The sequence below is a fragment of the Lepidochelys olivacea genome (genome assembly GCF_965140295.1).
Source record: "Lepidochelys olivacea isolate rLepOli2 genome assembly, chromosome: 2".
NCBI classification, from domain to species: domain Eukaryota; kingdom Metazoa; phylum Chordata; order Testudines; family Cheloniidae; genus Lepidochelys; species Lepidochelys olivacea.
This window is the reverse complement of record NC_140412.1, coordinates 176,825,570-176,843,221: the sequence shown is the minus strand read 5'-3', so window position 1 is coordinate 176,843,221 and position 17,652 is coordinate 176,825,570. Positions and strand designations below refer to the sequence as shown.

At 40.0% G+C, this 17,652-nt stretch overlaps 1 protein-coding gene across 1 annotated transcript in view; it reads left to right on the top strand.

Moving 5' to 3' along the window:
- HECW1 (HECT, C2 and WW domain containing E3 ubiquitin protein ligase 1) overlaps positions 1–17,652 on the top strand; it is a 349,448-nt gene that overhangs the window by 199,535 nt on the left and 132,261 nt on the right. The window contains exons 7-8 of the mRNA XM_084619634.1: positions 3,352–3,427; positions 15,170–15,339. Coding sequence (XP_084475760.1) covers positions 3,352–3,427; positions 15,170–15,339 — 246 coding nt within the window. The remainder of the gene's footprint in view (positions 1–3,351; positions 3,428–15,169; positions 15,340–17,652) is intronic.

Genomic DNA, 17,652 nt, shown 5'->3' with positions numbered 1-17,652 from the left:
ACGTCTACTTCAGTTACGTAATTTACATGACTGAACTAGCGTAACTTAGACCAACTTACAGTGTTAGTGTAAACCAGCCCATAAGAAACGCAGTGTGGGAAACAGTATAGAAACAGTTGTCATCAGTGTGGGGGATGAAAATGGAAAACTTTTCTTCAGTTTACACTGCTAATACCATATTTCTAACCATGAAGGCCTATCCCAGACGGATCTGTAAAGAGGTATTTTAGAAAGCTTTTGAAGTCTTTAATTAGGGACTCAAGTCAGTAGCCCTTATTCAGACAATAGTCCCATTGATGTACTTTGGAATTTTTTTTCAGTAAGAGCTGAAAGATTGGGCCCTAATGTAATAGACCAGGAGTTTACAGAATTTGGTTCCAGGGAAGAGTGATATTAGGAAAGTATTTAATGTATTTTTAGCTTCATTTCATCTCCTACTTCCATTGTGCACACGCGCTCTCTCTCTCTCTGTCTGTCTCTCTCTCTCTCTCAGCTAGAATAATGGAGGACAAAAACTAAGGACTGGGCCCCTGACCTTTTAAAATTATCATTCTCTGCAGGCCATATCTATGCTGTCTATCTAATCAAACTTCAATGCACCCGTCATTCTGGTTTCTAGAAACTTTGGATAAAATTTTCCAAAGTATTTAAGTCCCATTTTAAAAAGTGCCCCAGGGCCACATTTCCAAAGGTATTCAGACACCTAGTGGGATTTTCAAAAGCACCAAGGTCCGTTCCCAAGATGCCCAGTTTAGTCCTCTGAAAACATAACCTTCAGTCAGACAGAAATGCAAACAAGAAGAGCATGACTTGCCAAACAGTAGAGGAAAGAGCACCTGTGTGCACAGCTTTGTTTATGTAAGCAGCTGAATCAAGTCATGCTTTGGATTAGGTTTTTTGTCCCCATTCTCACTTCTTGAAGAATCTACTTTTTTAAAAAAAGTATTATTCCCACCTTCCTAGTACTTTTCTCAATGTATATCTATGTGATATTGAACAATTCATATTGGGTGGCATTTATCCCATGTGCACAGGCCAGCATGAGGCCTATGCAATACGTAAAAATAGTCCTTTTATTGTCCCTACACAGAGGGGTGGGTTTCACCCGTTTAGAAAGAATGTTCAGGAAGGATATTGAAAAATTGGAAAGCATTCAGAAAGGGCTACAAGGAAGATGTGAGGTTTGGAAAACATGCTTGATAGTGAGAGAGTTAAAAGTTTCCATTTATCCAAAAGAAGGTTAAAAATATGAGTTGATCATGGTCTGCAAGTACCTTCATGGGGAAGATATTTCCGATAGACAGGTCTTTAATCTAGTAGACAATGGCATAATAAAAGGCTGGGATTGGAAGCTGAAGCTAGACAAATTCAGACTAGAAATAAGATGCTAACTTTTAACGGTGAAGGTAACTAAGCAATGGAACAACTTACTTAGGGATGTGATTGATTCTTCACCACTTGAGATTTCTAAATCAAAACTGGATGTCTTTCTAAAAGATATGCTAGAGCTCAGATAGAAGCTATGGGCTAGATGCAGAAATTACTGGGTAAGGTTCTAAGGCAGGGGTCTCAAACTCAAATCACCATGAGGGTCACATGAGGACTAGTACATTGGCCCGAGGGCCGCATCACTGACACCTTTCCCACGCTGCCTCCGGCCCCACCCCCACTCCACACCTTCCATGGGGCCCCGCCCCTGCCCTGCCTCTTTCCACCCCCCATTCCAGCCCTTTTCCCAAATCCCTGCCCCTGCCCTGCCTCTTCTCTGCCTCCTCCCCTGAGCACATGGCTCCCCGCTCCTTCCCCCTCCCTCCTGGAAAACGCTAAGCGCCGCCAAGCAGCTGTTTGGCGGCTGGAAGCTCCTGGAGGTAGGCAGAGGAGCGGGGACGCAGGGCGCTGTGGGGGGGTGGAGTGGCGGGTGAGGGGAGCTTGGCGGCCACAGGAAATAACTTGGGGGGGCAGGAGGGCGTGGGGAGCTTGGCGGGCCGCAGCAAATAACTCTGTGGGCCACATGGAGCCTGCGGGCCACGTGTTTGAAACCCCTGTTTTAAGGCCTGTGTTCTTCAAGAGGGTCAGACTAGATTATTATAATGGTCCCTTCTAGCCTTAAAATCTATGAATCACTTCACTCCGATCACCGGTATGTCTCTGGAGGAAGGTGAAGGAGCTAGATGGTGTGTGGAACATGCTCCCGCCACTGAGATGAATACCATTTCAAGGGTTGAAACCATTTAAGGGGAAATTGATACCATTCTGAAGATCAAAGAAGAAGTGGCCGGTGGGCCATTCTGCTAGCAGCTCAACTCCCCCATCTTCTCTACTTGTGTGTCAGTGGGCCCACTTCTCCCAGTTTTTTCAACTCCTATTTAAAGTCTTGCAGGCAGCAGATTGATTCCCCATGCACACATCTTCCTGTTCCTCCTGTGCTTTCCTCAGCTTGATCCAGAAAGAGATGGTAAAGGATTTATTTTCTTAGCTGTGACAATGTCCCAGTTTTTAGCACCAGCTGGCAAACTACTCTGTTGTGTCCTGAGCATAAAGTCAGCAACAGAGCAATGCCCTTCTCTCCTGCCACTGACACATTTCAAGCAAATACAATCTTTTTAAATTAAAACAGGAGCTGTTCAGGTTCATGAAGAAAAACCCACTATTGTCTAAAAGGTATAGATGGGGTTGAGAAAAAGAGAGTTATTCCCACATTCAAATTAGTGGTGTGCAAGAAACATGCTGTCCAAAAGTCAAGCCCAACAGGGCCCACTTTTTGAAGTTTCTGTCTATTAAACAAGCTCAAATGATCATATACTGTAGCTCTTGCTTCTTCAGACATCCCCTGTACATTTGTCACCACAGTATTTCATAATTGCTGCTTTTTTCATGGGATTAATAATTATGTTTATGTAACCCATAAATATAAATACAGGTTCATGGCCATCAGCTGAAGAGTCACTAGAATAATTGAACTACAGAGATTTACATTTCATTTTGTTGAGACCAGAGTTTTCTGTTAGAGTTAGGGGCAACATACCTGTCTTTATGAACTTCATTCATTTTTTGTTTACTAAGCAGTTACTGTTTACAGATATTCCACTGAGGAAGTACTCTTTTTATTACCACAAAACACTTATAAGATTACAGTAATTTCTTGCATAGTTTTTCATTTCTGTGAAAAGGAGCTCCCTTGTGGCTGGTTTCTTACTTTACTGATAAAATTGTTTTGATCAATAGTTTCCTAATGAAAGCATGTCATTGATTCTCAGTTGTTGATGACAGCAGGAATAACAGTTATTAAGTCAGTTTTCTGTTCAAGAATCATTGGAGGCAGCTATCTCACCATTTTCCTTCTTCCAGCAGATTTTTAAAAGCATCACCAGTGAAGATCCGGTCCAGAGTCAAGGAAGTCGGAGACTAATAAGTTTTTCACTCTCAGGTATGTCTTTGTTTGAATGCATAAAGCTATGAGACCTGAGGGTGGGACTGGAGATTTTTAAACCATGAAACAACCCCAATAAACTGTTTAGACTTAGCCTTGAAACTTTGAGGGCCAAAGGAGGCAGAGGTTCACCTGGAAAACATGCATACAGGTGTACCTGTAATGGAAAGCAATTTTACATCTATAAAATGGGGGTAATAATGCTGACCTCCTTTTGTAAAGCTGATTGAGAGCTACATATAAAAATGCTAGATAAGAATGAAGTATTATTATTATTATTAATTGCATGTGCAAAAGAGCAGCCAGGTGTCCAGCTATCCATTTGTACTTGCAGTTACTTAAACTTACATGCATAATTGTGGCAGCTGCCTATACAGGCCCCAGTTCAGGAAAACTTCCCTTTTCATGATAGCACTTACCCATGTGATTAATTTTATGCTTATCCTTAAGGTCTGTTGAAGTCAATGGGACTTCAGCACATCCTTAACTTTAAGCACATGCTTCAGTGCTTCCCTGAATCAGGCCCACAGATGTGCATAAACATGAGCTTGTGCATGCTGTACTTTGGGCTCACAGAGGCTTCTACTTTTCTAAATTTGCCCTTAGATATTAGTATGCCTTCACCTTGACTATCATTCCTGTTTCAAAATTATTATTAGTAGAGTGTTGTGGTAGTGTCCAAGAATCCCAGTCATGGACCAGGACCCCATTGTGCTAGGCGCTGTACAAATCCAGAACAAAAAGACAGTCCCCTTCCCAAAAAGCTTGCAGTCTAAGTAAAACTATAAAGAAAACAAAAAGAGGACTTTACATTTAGAGCAATTAAGTAATGTAAGTAGATAAGTGAAAAAAAGAAAAAAGGGAAAAAATATCATAAAACTAACATCCTGGAGACAAATCCCAGAAATTGCCATACTGGATCAGCCCAGCTAGCCCAATGTATCAGGCCTGCTGCAGTAGACAGTACTAGATGCTTCAGAGAAACCCTATAGTGGATAATTATGGAACTACCTTCCCACAGGGAAAGTTTCTTCCTAATCCCATGTAGTCTGTGGTTTATATGTCCCTTATTTTGTATCCCTATCTGGATATTAGGTTTTAAATGTTTATCCAATCTACAAACATTTACTCAGGCTAACTTCCATTTAAGTCAGTGAGAGTTTGCCTGAGAAAGTACTGAATAAAAACTGAATCATAATCACTGAGTTCAGCGGAAGTTTGCCTGACCAAATGTTCCCAGATAGGATAAACACTTAGATACAAACTCTCATGTTTCAGGGGATTAGCCAGCCACTAACTATTTGAGATCAGAAAGAAATGGGAATTTGAGTTACTTCAGTAGGAATTTTTCAAAGTATTCACTTATTTAGGGAATCAAAATTTGGTCCTGTGAGAGGTTAGCTCAAGCCTTAACTGTTCAATGGTAACATGAACAGTTATGGCTTTTGTGGCTATTTTATCTTTTATGTGATTATATTAGTATAATTTTTTTAATGTTTTAAAATTTTAAGAGAAATATTAGGGGCCTATTTAATTAGACTTAATACAATCTATTTTAAAACTCCAAAGCAACTCTGCAATTACCTTTCAAAATAAAAAAAAAACATGACTTTTCCACCTCTCTGAGAGGAATGTCACACTTCAGATTATAGACAGCTGTAAGTGTCTGAGTTCTTTGTCATGTTGGATGCAGAAAGACGAAATGCACTCAGGTTCTCATAATGAAACAGCCGCTTCATTAGAAGACAGTTCATGGTCCAGTGACAGGATAACATGTTTGCCGAAGGCACTTTGGCCTATTCTGCTGGTTGATGGATAGATCTTACTGTCATGAGGTTTGTGTGAGATTCCACCTTTATTTTCCCTTTTTTAATTTCATCCTATCACTCCTAGTTGTAAGTCTGTGTATCACTTTCAGTAATTTTTCTTGAGTTTTAATCTTTACACATTTTGATACTTGTACGCTGTTTACAGGGTTTTCTATGGCACTAATGACCATAATATATGAGCACCTCACAAATGTTATTGAATTTATCCTCCTAACCACTTTGTGAGATAAAGAAGTATTATTACCCCCATTTTACAGAGATTAAGGACCAGATACTCAGAGGGTATAAATCAGCACAATTCATTGAAATTCAATAAAAATTGTTTAGGCATCTAAAACACTTGGGGCGCTTATGAAAATTTTAGCCAGAAGTGGCAAAATTGGCAGATGATACAAAATTACACAAGATAGTTAAGTCCAAAGCTGACTGCAAAGATTTACAAAGGGATTTCACAAAACTGGGTGACTGGGCAACAAAATGGCAATTGAAATTCAGTGTTGATCAGAGGAAAGTAATGCACACACTGGAAAACACTATCCCAACTATACCTACAAAAGGATGGGGTCTAAACTAGCTGTTACCACTCAAGAAAGAGACCTTGGAGTCACTGTGGACAGTTCAGGGCCAGCTCTACCTTTTATGCCGCCCCAAGCAGTGAATCAAAAAAAAAAAAAAAGTGGCCACCGAAGAAGAAAAAATAAAAAAGCTGCTGCCAAAGTGCCGCCGAGGAAGGAAAAAATAATTAAAAAAAAAACCCCACCGGAGTGCCGCCCCAAGAACAGCTGGAGTGCCGCCCCTTCTGATTTGCTGTCCCAGGCACCAGCTTCCTTAGCTGGTGCCTAGAGCCAACCCAGGGACAGTTCTCTGAACCCATCCATTCAATGTGCAGCTGCAGTCAAAAAAGCTAACAATGTTAGGAACCATTAGGAAAGGGATAGATAATAAGGTATAAAATATCATAATGCCACTATGTAAATCCATAGCACACCCACACCTTGAATACTGTGTGCCGCGCTGGTCTCCCCAGCTCAAACAAAATATATTAGAGTTGGAAAAGTTTCAGAGAAGGCCAACAAAAATGACGAGGGTTGTGGAACAGCTTACATAAGAGGAGAGATTAATAACACTGGGACTGTTCATTTTAGAAAAGAGACAATTAATGACGGATATGATAGAGGTCTATAAAACCATGAATGGCGTGGAGAAAGTGAATAAAGAAGTGTTATTTACCCCTTCACGTAACACAAGAACCAGCGGTCACCCAATTAAAATTAATAGGCAGCAGATTTAAACAAAGAAAAGGAAGTACTTCTTTACACAATGCACACTCAACCTGTGGCCCTCCTTGTCAGGGGAAGTTGTGAAGGCCAAAAGTGTAATTGAATTCAAAAAAGAATTAGATAAGTTTATGAAGGATAGGTGCAACTCCATGCTCTGGGTGTCCATCAACCTCTGACTGCCAGAATCTGGGAGTGGACGACAGGGGATGGATCACTTGTTATTTTCCCTGTTCTGTTCATTCTCTCAGAAGCATCTGACACTGGCCACTGTCATAAAACAGTATAGTGAACTAGATGGACCATTGGTCTGACCCAGTGTGGCCATTACTATGTTCTTATGTAATCAAATGCTTAACCAAAATCCATGCATACTACAGTTTGAGATTTTCAGAACAGTCTTTGTATGAGATTTGGGTACCAATTTTAGTGGGAATTAGGTATCCAAATCCCTTTGACACCTATGAAAAATCTCAGCCTGTATTTCCTTTATTCACTAATTTTGTAAGCCCCCTCCCACCCACCATCAGATTAAGCTGTTAGGATGTTTTCTTTATAAACCCAAGCTGTTTATTGCTCAGGAGTCTATTACCTTTCCAGAGCTTCTGCTGGGATGGAAGTGACTTTCCATAACCTCCGAAACAGGTTTTGCTTCCAAGGCACAGACCTAGATTCATAGACTTTAAGGACAGAAGGAACTGTTAAATCATCTAGCCTGACCTTCTGTATAACAGAGTGCAGAGAATTTCACTCAGGTACCCTGTGCTGAGCCCAATAACCTGTATTTGACTAAAACATGTTTTCCAGAAAGCCACCCAGTCTTGATCTGAAGACCTCCAGAGACGGTAGTTTGTTCCAGTGGTTAATCACCCTCACTGTTAGAATATTCAGACTAATTGTTCAACTTTCCATTGTATTAATTTTCTCTATGAAGACAATTAAAAAGGAGTTCTGTCTTGCAGCCATTTCTGAATAATTAATTTCTTCTCATTTCATTTATTAATAGACCTACATTCTCCTTTGTACAACTTCTGCCTCTTCCCCTATGTAAATAAAAAGCTCTTCTAATTCTCCTTATTGCCCCCTGGCTATCATGAATTCATTCCCCCTGCTTTTTTTTTTCTGTCCTTAATATTTTCCCTGCAAGCCTGCTATGACTGGATTCTTGTTTGCTTACCTCCCCACTTTTCTATTTTTTAAAATCTCAGGTCTTTAAACGCCTCCTTATGCAGCCACTCTGGCCAATTCTTATTTCATGGATTTTTGTTTTTTAAGAGGATCTGGAGTCTATTCATAGATTTTGAGGCCAGATGGGACCATTTTGACAATTTAGTCTGACCTCCTGCATAACACAGGCCATAGAACCTGACCCAAGAGTTCTTGCGTACCCTGTTGGCCCTTATATATAGGATCTTTTAGGATTCCCCTGCCTTATTCTGCACTCTTGGATTTTAATACTTCCTGTCACTTTATCTAAGATTTAAGATTTTCATAATAGATTTCCTAATTTCTTAATATTTGCTCTCTTGACATCAACAGTACAGCTGCACCCCTGAACCCTTTTCTTACTATGCTGAGTTCAAGAACCTCATACCTGCACTCAGAGCTTGTCTGTACAGAAAGCTAATGTCTGGCAAGTTGAGGTGTGACTGTTCAGCACACAGGCTTACTGCACACTAACTAGCCAGGTGGAACCTCAACTGCGCACATTTAAACATTTCTTAGTGTGGTTTGGTCTACTGCTGTTTGACCCTCCTGGGTGTTGTGTTCTGTCCCATTTAGTGGCACCAAGACCACTTAGAGAGAGAGAGAGAGAGGAAATGATTCGGCTCTACAGCCTTAGCTAACAACCAAATGGCTTTTAGCTCATGCAGTAGAGGCTCATGCACTAAGCTCCAGAGGTCCCAGGTCTGTCGGCGTTACAACAATAGATCAAAGTGCACTGCAGAACTTTTAGCGTATTGTGGCAGGGTCCACATGGCGAGTTAGAGTGTGCCACGTGGGAGTAGGACGATGCACACTCGTTCTGCTCAAGTTGGAGTGCTCAAAATAGCAGTGTGGCCACAGCAGCACGAGACGTGGTTCAGTGGTTCAGTAGGTACCGACGGGCTTGGGTGTCCCCCACGTTGCCACCCATGCTGCCGCTGCCATGCTGCCGTATTTTAGTGTGTTAGCACCAGTAGCTCTACTGAGTGTCTGTTTAGAAGGGCACTTCCCAGCAGGAAAGGCAGGTAAGTAAAATAGTTCTCTGATGAACTATTAGCAGCTTCATCCATGCTTTGGCATCACGCATTCTCCAGAATTGTTTGTATAACTACTAGGGTGATCCCTTTAAAGAGTCATGGCAGTTGAGAGCTGGATACTGGGGCAGTTCTGGGCCAAAACAGTTCCCATTGCCTTGCTCAGCAGTCTTCCTCAGAGCTGGAATTTTCTTTTCCACAAATAGCTTTGTAATTTCCTGAAAGAGAATGACTCCCAGGGATGGAGAAAATTAGTCCCTAAGGAGAGTTTTAATGAATTATAGGTTGAATTGTAGTACATACTGTCCCATTGACCTTGCCATGCTTGTGCAGAATCTTTGAAGTGGTATTAACTAATTTATAATTTCCAACTTTAAATGAATTGAAAGTATATAGAATTGAAAGACTCTGCTTGTTCTCTCTCTCTCTCTACCTGAATTCCCTCCTGCTTCCCCCCCTGTCATTTTCCCAAGACTTGGCCTGATATTTCCAAATTGATTGATGTGCATAATCTCTTTTGTAGAAAAGTATAATTTATGAATAACCATAAACTGACACATGGTATATGTCTAATGGGTTGGATAATGTGAGATCAAAGATAGGGCCTGGTCCTCAAATTATTAAGGTGCCTTCATTCTATCTTGTGTCAGCCACTGCTCCCCTCACAGACTGAGTTGTATTCACCGTATCATTCCTCCATGCTTCCATTAACCTAGTGCAGGGTTCATATAATAGTAAGGAAAAAGAACTCTTCATAATTGTAGGATTGATTCTCCATTCCGTTCCACCGCTCTGTGGTAGTGTAAAGCCACGAATTTTAGTGCAGTTACACCACTATAAAACTGGCATACCAGAGGAAGAACCAGGCCTTGTATTTGTTGAGAGAGTTAAAATATAGTTAATCTGATAATTGGTACTTCCACAGCAAGGAGAGAAATAACATCACACACACAAAGACAAGGTGCAGTTGTTCACCGAACACAACCCCAGGCCTATAACCCCTCTGTGACCTTTGCATAGAATGTTGGGGCCACTAGTTCCATGTAAACACAGATCCGATGACACTCCCTCTGACTATTCCAACCTCCCTACATTGACACAAGCTGCTCTTCCCTTCTGTTAAAGGTTCATAAGCTCTTCCTGTTTAATGCTGACTCAGGGAAGCATGGAGTACCGCAGAACAACTTTCCTTTTTTCATGTGGAAACAGCAACATTTACAAGTTGATAGAAAGGTCTGAAATCCATTTGAGGTTTTCAGGTGATACACAGTGCAACTTTGCTATACATTCTGGGAATGTAAAGATTGGGCACTGATTTGCAATGTTCTTAACGGTTTGAAAGTCTCTGTATTTGCACTGTGTTGAATCCTTGCTACTTCATTTGTGCATCTGCATTTGTGCACACATCTTCCATGTAATGCCCTAATACTGTTGGTCATCCACTATCTTAGGCAGAGTAAGAAACCAGGTGGTTCAATGATGGGATCATCTAAAGATATGCTTAGTAAATGCCAGGGTCTGCCCACTGCATCTGCCAGGTGTCTTCTGGGTTGAAGTTGGATGACAGACTTGCTTCTCCATCTGCCCGGAATGGGTGGTGGGACTTAAGGCGAGTGTGAGACCGTGAATGAGGTTGTCATGGAGCAGGAGCTTTTGGTTAGCGAGAGCTTTCTTGTACTCACACATCATAGCCACCTCTCACTGTATGGTTGGAGGAGGGATGTTTTTGAGGACTGGAAGCAAAGGCAGCAAAGTGGATTTCAGGGTGCCAGTTACAAGTCTCATAGCCGCATTTAACTGGATAGCAATGAGGTCTGTGTACAAGTTTCTTCCCCAGACAGCTGCGCAGAACTTGGCTGTGGAATAAACTAAAACCACTGTTGCCATTCATGGCATTCAAGCAGTGCAACCCCAGCTAGAACCTGCTTGCTTTTGGAAGATATTGTTATGACTCTGTTTTATGGGTCACCTGTTTCAGATGTTGATAGATAAGGTTGTGATGAAGAGATGATCATGGGTGATTGCCTTGCCACAGAAGTTTATGTTCAGCATCCTATAAGCTTCAGAATTGCTGAGATGGAAAGCTGACAACACAGTTTTTGATGGATTGGGTTTGAGTTGCCAGTACCGAAAACAGTTTTCTATCTTCTTCTGATCAGCATTAAGGGTGTCTTCCGTTTTGCTGGATGTTGAGGCCTGTGTCACTAATGACAGATCATCAGTATAAATGAGCACCTCAGGCATATCACTTATGTATAAGTTAAAAAGGGATGGTGCAAGTACTGATCCTTGTGGGAGGCTATTGTGCAGCCTCCACTTTTTGCAAACCTGATTTACGAGATGGGCACGGAACTTTCTTCTTTGAAAGCATTGACCTAGTGAGTTGAAATGTCTGGCTGGATTGAAGCAGGTTGGATAACTTCAGCTCGAGGCCCTTGTGCCAGACACTGCCATAGGCTGATGACAAGTCAATAAAAGTTGTGGCCATTTTAACCTTCCACTGAAAGCTGGCCTCAATATGTGTACCACAGAACTAACTTATGTGCACTAAAATTTTTTAAAAAATTATGTTGATATGCCATATCATGCAACTTTCCCCTATACATGACATTGAGAAACAAACTATCCCAAAAAGTGCCTGGCTGAATTGTACTTGGACAAGTATCTGGAAGATAATTAGTGAAAGCTGATTTGGTTTTTTAAATACTCAGTCCTATGGTCTCCATAGTTTATTCCAGGTAATAGAATTAGGCTGGAAGATCATTATAGTTACTTGCTCATAAAGAACAATGAGCAGGTAACTATAATATCAAGGGCTAGATATTTTCATTCCTGTCTGTCAATAACCCATATCATTGGATAATAACATGGGCAATCTTTTCTCTAAGGGAAAAATGTAGAAACATATACAGCAATAAATATTTCTGTTTGAGAGTCTTTTGAGGAGACATCAGACAAAACAAAATCAGTTCTTAGAGGCTTTTCTCATACTTTCTCATCCTGTGGCTTACATTACTAGCCTCATTCTGTTATTCTGTTCTGGCACTGTCATCAGCATCCCTTTTTCAATTATGGTTTGGGCTTTCCTGGAGTCTACTGCTGATAATGCAGTATTCACTGCAAAGCCAGTTGATCATAATAGACTTCAGTAGAATTGGGAGCCACACTTTATTTGAAAGGTGTCTTGTACATAAGAATCTCACGCTCAGGAGGGGCAGTCTATACAAGCTTCCCATTTTTTAAACCTTTGTACAACATAAGGTTTACAGTCTGAACCAAAACATTTTATTTGTGGAATGATGCTACAAAGAGCATGACACCGCACACTCTCACAGAAGTACTTTCTAGTGGAGTGTTCTTTCACTTAACCTGGTTTGTATTTGATTAAGAGTGACAGATGTGAGAATGGGATTCTTAAAATACAGCAAGTTTTTTATGCTCACATGTGCAACAGCTTTTGAAATCTCTGCCTGATTTGCCGGATGTCCCAGGTGCAGAGGTGCACACAGTTCAGGCAGAAACATCCCATAGGGATATATTTATTAAAGAGGGAAACTCTATATCCTAGTAAAGGGAAAAGGAAAGAAGTTGGTAAAGTACATGCAGGCACTCGTGAGGAACAGTCCAATAAAATAGAGTCACATTGAAATATAACACATGAAGGCAAGCAATTGAATATTGACAAAATTTACAAGTGCTATATGCAAATGCTAGAAGTCTAAATACTAAGATGGGTGAACTAGATAGAGTGCTTGGTATTAAATGGGGATATTAATATAATAGGCATCACGAAAACTTGGTGGAATGAAGATAATCAAATGACATGGTAAAACCAGGCAGCAGGTTTACTACAAACAAGAAAAAGTACTTCTTCACACTATTAACCTGTGGAACTCATTCCTATGGGATGTTGTGAAGGCCAAAAGTATAACTGGGTTCAAAAAAGAACTAGATAAGTTCAAGGAGGATAGGTCCATCAATGGCTATTAGCCAGGATGGTCAGGGATGCAACTCCATGCTCAGGGCAGCTCTAAACCTCTGACTGTCAGAAGTAGGAGAGGAAGATGGGTAGACCTCTCCAAAATCACCCTGTTCTGTCACCCCCTGAAGCTCCATGGCCACTGTCTGACACAGCATACTGGGCTAGATGGACCATTGGTCTGACCCACAATGGGAGTTATGTTCTTAAGAACAACCACAACAAAATTATTTACTCTTTCACTTGGGACTATCTTTTATTGGGTTTTATCACAAACTGTCTAGTGAAGCAAAATATTTTTGCCTCGCTCCGTAGAGTTTAGTCCCTACTCTTTGACATAGCTATACTCTGACATACACTTTGTGTTCATTTGCAAAGCATTCCGTTAGGAGTTCCAATCCATCCAGCATATCCTCTTATTGACACAATTACACCACTGTTAATGGGTTTTAATTGGTCTCATCTAACATATTCGCTCAGCTGTCTCATCAGGTTTCTGTTAAAGTATTAAAACTGTGTGATAATGAACATGTGGCAGATTAGGACTTTTAAACAATCCTCCAAGAGAAATATTAAAAAAATATTTAGAGGAGTCTCCAAAAATGGTTGAATTTATCTTCCCTAACATTTTACATCTCTTTAAGGCAGTGACAGAAAGAAAGAAGCAAAACTGCTATTTATTGCCTTTGTTTCAATATGAAATAGAGTTTTAAATGAAAGGGAATGAAAACTCTATACAAATAGCAGTTGAAATAAAGAATCACACACTGAAATCATTAAAAGGAAGTGGTTTCATGTTCCAAAGGAACCTAGAAATGCATCTGGAAAAAGAGAGATTCAACGGGTACAGGCACTAACTACTAAGGAGTCCTGAACTAATGAGATACAAAACAATCTACAGGTATTTCATGGGCTTCAAAAAGACAAGCAATAATGGGCTATGTGGCCTTCTTCAGGACCTTATGAGTAAATTTGAAAAGAGGCACTTGGGGGTTCCATCTGCATGACTCACAGTAAAGCCCCTGGGAGTTGTGCAGCTAAAAATCCTGCTCTAAGCATGTACTTTCCTAGGTTCTCTTAGAAGAAGCTCACCAGTACAAAGAAGCAGACTTATTTAAAGTCTGGGGCGGGGCGGGGCGGGAGGGGGAAACTCCCATTAAGCAGCAATAGTTTAAAAAACCATATGATATCATATCAAAACTTCCAAGCCCAGTTGACTAAATTTGGGTGCCTAAAGCCATATTTAGATGAATGTTAGATTTCGGAACCAAACTTTAGGCACTTGTGTTTGAAAATTTGGATTGTATTATATACTATACAAAAATAAAATACATTACATTGTATAATAAAATAATATTGCAATAAAATTAATGTTGAACAATGATGCTTTTATTGTAAAAAAAACAATAAGGCATTATATTCTAACATACAGGATTCAAATGAGTTCCACCTTTCTCGTGCAGAGAACATCAAAAATATTTACAAGAAATATTTCATATAAAGAATATTGTGCATTTCACCTACTGCAGCTTAACTGAATGTATCAAATAGAATTAAGAGAATCTTGACAAATTTAGCTTCTCCTTTTGCCTGTGGAGTATCTTTGAGCAGATCATGATTTTCCTGAATTTGTTCATTATTCAAATTCAGAATCTTTTTTCTCAATCAGTTGATCGTGAGTGTTTGAAATTAAACTTTGTTGTGATTGGTTAGATAATTCACATGGTATTAGTTCTGTTCCAAGGTTAGATGAATACACAAGTGCTTTAAGTGTGAGTATTTCCATGTGCAAATCTAAAATTCAGTTTCCGCAAATTCTAAAGGATGAAACTTTGAGGTGTTTTCAGCAGAAACTTTCTGCAGAAAGCACACCCAAAAGGAATGTGATCTTGCCTAAGGATAGTTCTTTTAAAAATGTAAATAAATATGCACAGAACACTTTTTGAGAGTGTATTTATTGGGAACCTTTTACAAAAGGAAAATGAATTCACAAAAGGTGACATTTTGGCCTCACTGAAGTCAATTAAGTGTGTTGCTTCAGTGGGGTCAGGATTTCACGCAAAGGATTTAAGTGACTTGCCCTTAATCATACAAAGTCTTTGGCAAAGAAGGGAATTAGAACTCTTTTATTTTGACTCCCATTCCTGTGCCTTAATTACAAACTAATTTTTACTTTCTCCATAGATGGAAGAATTGTGCTTGTACTTCAGTTTTAAAGTACTTTATAAATCCTAGGTGTTATTGAAATTAGTTGTTACGGTTTGGTTTTATGTTACAATGCAAGTAATGTAGTAGAATTTTTCATGTTCCTCCTTTACTTTTTAATTTGTCATTAGTTCCCCATGTAGTTCTGTTGGCTTTCCAGTGCACTAATTGGAATGTGATTGCTAATCCGAATATTCAACTTTTTGCAGATTTCCAGGCTTTGGGTCTGAAGAAAGGAATGTTCTTCAACCCAGACCCATACCTGAAGATTTCCATTCAGCCTGGAAAGCACAGCATCTTCCCAGCCCTTCCTCACCATGGACAGGAGAAGAGATCCAAGATCACGTGTAATACTGTGAACCCTATCTGGCAAGGAGAGGTAGGCAGCTGAGTATCTCCCATTCTCTAGACTGCTCTATTCTGTTTTAGCCCTTTGTTTCTAACATTTTCTTAGAACCTGGAAATAAGCCTGATGATATCTCAATCACAGTACGTTAAAAAAAAAATCTAGCTTCTTCTTTGTTACCAAACAGGGTTTTATTTTTTAATGTAAAAAAGCTTAAATCAATCAACTTGGTCAAATTTATTTTAACTACTGTTAGTGCTCAATAGAAAAGTGCATACATATAAATTTTCTGGGTAACCCCCTTTGCAGCGTGCGTCAAACAGCTTGATCTAGGTCTCATTTGGTTCTAAGGTTAACTTACAATTTAGTACAATCATAGGACTACATACAGCTTCAGCTTCACTTATTTTATCTTTTTCTCAGGCAGAAATATATTTTACCCATACATTTCCAGTGTATTTGAATATCTGTTTATTTGTTTTGTACATCAGATTTTTGCTAATTTAAGCTCCTGTTATTTGTCTAATACACTACCAAAATACTTATTCCCTAGTTAACGATTCTTGACCCAATCATTTCTAGCAGGCTAGCATTTTTCTTTACATGACTTCAAAAGCATCAAGTCTGGCTCATAAGCAATCTGTAAGCCTTATAAAAAATATCTGGCCCATAGGTCAATATGGTTAAAATTGTGATTTAACTGATTGTTCTTGTTATATAATAATCCTAAATGTATTAATGCCAAAGGCATAATTTCCTACTAAAATGAATGTTAGATTAATACTTTCCATACATATTGTATTTTAAGGCCATAATTTTAAAAAATCATTATTGAATGTAGGCATCACCCAGCATTGAAAAATATAATTGGATGTTTTTGAAAACTGCTGTTAGACTGATTGAAGTTCTTGTAGTTATGAAAATAGAGAGAGAATATTATGTGAGGTGATACAGATGCAGCATGCAATCAAAACGGGGTGTGTGTGATTTAAAAATGTCAGTGGTAATGTAAATTAGAGGCAGATTTGGCACATTTGCTCAACACCTGGAAGCAATACTCTGAAATCAGCTACACCTGCTGATTCAATAAGCACCAGTGAGAACTTAGTGCATTTCACTGTTGCCTGCTGCTTTTAAAGTATACCTGAAACAGCAGCATACAGCACCTCTGTAGTAAATGAAGGGCACTAAACACAAAGGGCCTGATTTACCAGTGTTTTCTATTGGGCCAGTTAGTTCCATTTCAGAAAAATGGTAAAAAAAATCCAAAACAAATGCATGGATCCAAATTAAATATAAACTGGAAAATAGTCTTGGGCTAATCTGTGTTGAGCCCTATGCCAAAGGTGGGGGGAAGAGGTTCAAAGAACAGCGACTGCACGCTCCTGCACAGGAGATGGGCAGCATTAGGGAGCACAAGGACTATGTGAGTGTAGTCATGCTACCAGTACTTGATACCCCAGAGGAGGGAACAGGGACATGGCCTGAATCCTTCATTCAGTATTAACTGGTGCAGCTGGCAACACTTGCAGTGGAGGAACATGCTGTCCCTGTGCAAATAGTGATAAAGTGGCTGTACTCATGGGGACTGAGGGGGATTTTCTGAAGCATTCAGTACAAACCTAACTCTGCTCCCCCCCAGTGAAGTCAATACAGTTAAATATAATTTACTTTTGCTTTTAGTCCCCTTTGCATTACCAGAGCAGTATAAAATGGCTTTAGTCTAAATGAGACTCACGCCCTCTGAGACTGACTGCTGCTCTGACAGTTTGTCAGCACTCCTTGTTCCTCAAGTCATGCCGGGATGTCGGAGTTTGTTCAGTGACATTCCATTTCAGACAGAGTTTTGGAGTGATGGAGGAAAAACAATCAGATGGCCTAATTGGGGCTTGAACAACAACAACAAAAAAAGAGCTCAGCGGCTTCAAACTTTTTCACCCAGCCCCATGGTTCTCTTGATCACATGAGAGCCTCCAGGCTCTCATCGTTAGTACTGTTAGCCTGCATGACTAAGAAATTCTAAGCAATTGTGGTGTCTGTCAATTGTACTCCGTTCCTGCCTTCTCTGCAGCCAATGTGAAGGCATTTAGCTGCCACAGCCCTTTAATACATTCTCTGTTCCCCAGGCACCAGTGACCTGAAACCTTCATCCGCTTGTCCATGTCTTAGCAATGAAAAACCAATGTCACTTTCCACTGAATAAAAGTTATTGGGCCTGATTCTCCATTGCCTTTCACTTTGTGTAGGGAGAATTGGAAATGCTATCAAACCAGAATGGCAGCATTTTATACCAACTCTATGTGTATTTTTCACAGGTATATATAACTACATAAGCAGAAAATCAGG